This window comes from Etheostoma spectabile, chromosome 16 (assembly GCF_008692095.1).
Source record: "Etheostoma spectabile isolate EspeVRDwgs_2016 chromosome 16, UIUC_Espe_1.0, whole genome shotgun sequence".
In the NCBI taxonomy this organism is placed as follows: domain Eukaryota; kingdom Metazoa; phylum Chordata; class Actinopteri; order Perciformes; family Percidae; genus Etheostoma; species Etheostoma spectabile.
Genome location: NC_045748.1, coordinates 22,254,706 through 22,257,013, shown reverse-complemented (window position 1 = coordinate 22,257,013; position 2,308 = coordinate 22,254,706). Strand labels below are relative to the sequence as shown.

The following is a 2,308-nucleotide window of genomic DNA, read 5'->3' as shown; positions in this document are numbered from 1 at the left end:
GTTTTCAACATTTGTTGTCGAGGCACACCACACGGACACACACACACACACACACACACACACACACACACACACACACACACACACACACACACACACACACACACACACACACACACACACGGGCTACAAGATGTGGTTTATCAGTCTGTAGTTTTTTTTCTGTTGTTTCTGTTTCAGGAGAATTTAATACACTCAAGGGAATATTTTAGCTTCATCAATAGAATTGTTTTGTTTTTTTACAAATTTCAAACAACAACAAATGATAATTTCACCCAAAGCACCAATTTCTTTCTTCAATTGTGACCAAGAAGGATAACAAGTTCATGGTCAACAACGCAAGGGTTAATAATATGAATGTAATAATAAATAACTGTTTTGAATTAAGATACTGTGTTTCTGGCTACAAATGTGAAGTGTGGATTAAATGAATACTACCGGGTGTAAGCGTTATAGTGACGACTATATTGTAGTAAAGAGAAGTACTTCAACTCTTGGTTACAAAAGTCAAAGTACAAAGTCCCATGATCCTGCGGGGCCCGTGGTGGATGGATGAGATGGATGGGGGGGGGGGGGGGGTACACTGTCCCATACTAGCAGTCTAAAATCAGCTATTTTCTGTTTAACTGTTTTTAACTGCTCTTTAAAGTTTAATTTCTTGTACGCAATGCAACTTTAATTTTTGCATTTTATTTTGACTGTTTTTAACTGCTCTTTAAAGTTTAATTTCTTCTACTGCACTATAACTTTAATTTTCGTCTTTTATTTTGACTTTTTTTAACTGCTCTTTAAAGTTTCATTTCTTGTACTACACTGTGACTTTTTACTATTTTAATCTTTTTATGTAAAGCACTTTGAATTACCCCGTTTCTGAAATGTGCTATTCAAATATATCTGCCTTGCCTTGCCTCACCATGCTGGCATTCTCTTTTTTATTATTATTACAAATAAAGATGTGGCTTGTGAGTGCGGATTTTTCTGACCTTTTGCCCAAATCACGCCGACTCAGCAGGACCTTATCCAGGAAAAACAGTTCTGATGCAACTAGTTCTGTCCCACTCCAATCACGTTTCATCTTGTACCCTTCAGCACAAACACACACACACACACACACACACACACACACACACACAAAAACAGGATTATCCAAATTGTTACTGGAAGGAACTGGCCTTGGACTGAAGCTGTGGGAAAGAACGCTGGGTTTGTGTTACTGACTCACTGAATCTGCTTGCTCAGATTAGAGTTTCCTCAGCAGAGGAATTCCTGAACTCGGGGATCTATTGAGTAATCCGCCCCCCCCCACACACCCCCTGTTGATTATATGACCCAGAGTGTTCCAGTGCTGGACCAGACTTGAGGGCCGGACTCTGTGCAGCACACCATGAAGGTACTGTAAACCCCACAACATGTCTACCATTCAGATTTGGAGGATTTTGGAATTTCTAGAAGAAGTACTGTGTTCAGATACATACTTATAGTATTAAAAGTACTCAATGCAGAAAAATCCTCACATTTTAGAAAGTGGAAACGATCCAAACAGTTCTGTCGAAGCGTCTGATGGGCTAACCATTCCAGCTGGACTCATAGGATGTTCTTATTCGTATTGTTAGGTTGTTTAATATACTTTAATACATCATGCATGTGTTTTGTGTGCAAAGGTAACTTAATCTTTCAGATTACTGTAATGGAGTAAGAAGTACAATATTTCTCTCTGAAATGTAGTGGAGTAGAAGTAGAAAATGGCATGAAAAGAAAAGACTTGAGGACAAGTACCTCAAATGTGTACATAAGTACAGTTTGTTCATAACTTGTATAATTTATGAGATTTTACAGCTCAAAGAGTGAAATAAACAGGGAGTGAAAATGGCTTTTCCTGCATTCTTCCACAACTAAAGAGTAAACAGAACGTTGTTGTGTTGTAATGACTCCCAGGTTACATCAGAGTTATCACGGCGCACTCACTTTTTTGAAAAACAATAGACTACAACTTCATTTGTTTCAATTTCAATGTTGAAAATGTATGTGGTTGAGAATTTAGGTTTCTATAGCCTAGCCTTGTTATAAAATGGCATTTTTTACAGTGTACAGTCTGGTAATGATCCAGAATAATCAGATCTTCTTGGCGAAACTAGGACGTCTATTCATGGTGAATAATAAGTCATTTCCTCATGTCATAATGATAACTGCTGCCAATAATTTGTCAATAACTCTCATGTTGTCCTCGGGTCAAATTGACCCGTTATTCTATATCAATGTTCTTTTTAATTCCCCAAAATTACTCGATTGATTCCACACAACGCTCTTT

The 2,308-nt window shown here is 37.7% G+C and overlaps 1 protein-coding gene across 1 annotated transcript in view; it reads left to right on the top strand.

Moving 5' to 3' along the window:
• The first annotated feature begins 1,184 nt into the window (after positions 1 to 1,184).
• Positions 1,185 to 2,308, top strand: part of c7b (complement component 7b) — a 21,978-nt gene continuing 20,854 nt past the window's right edge. The window contains exon 1 of the mRNA XM_032539397.1: positions 1,185 to 1,390. Coding sequence (XP_032395288.1) covers positions 1,385 to 1,390 — 6 coding nt within the window. The 5' untranslated portion in view covers positions 1,185 to 1,384. The remainder of the gene's footprint in view (positions 1,391 to 2,308) is intronic.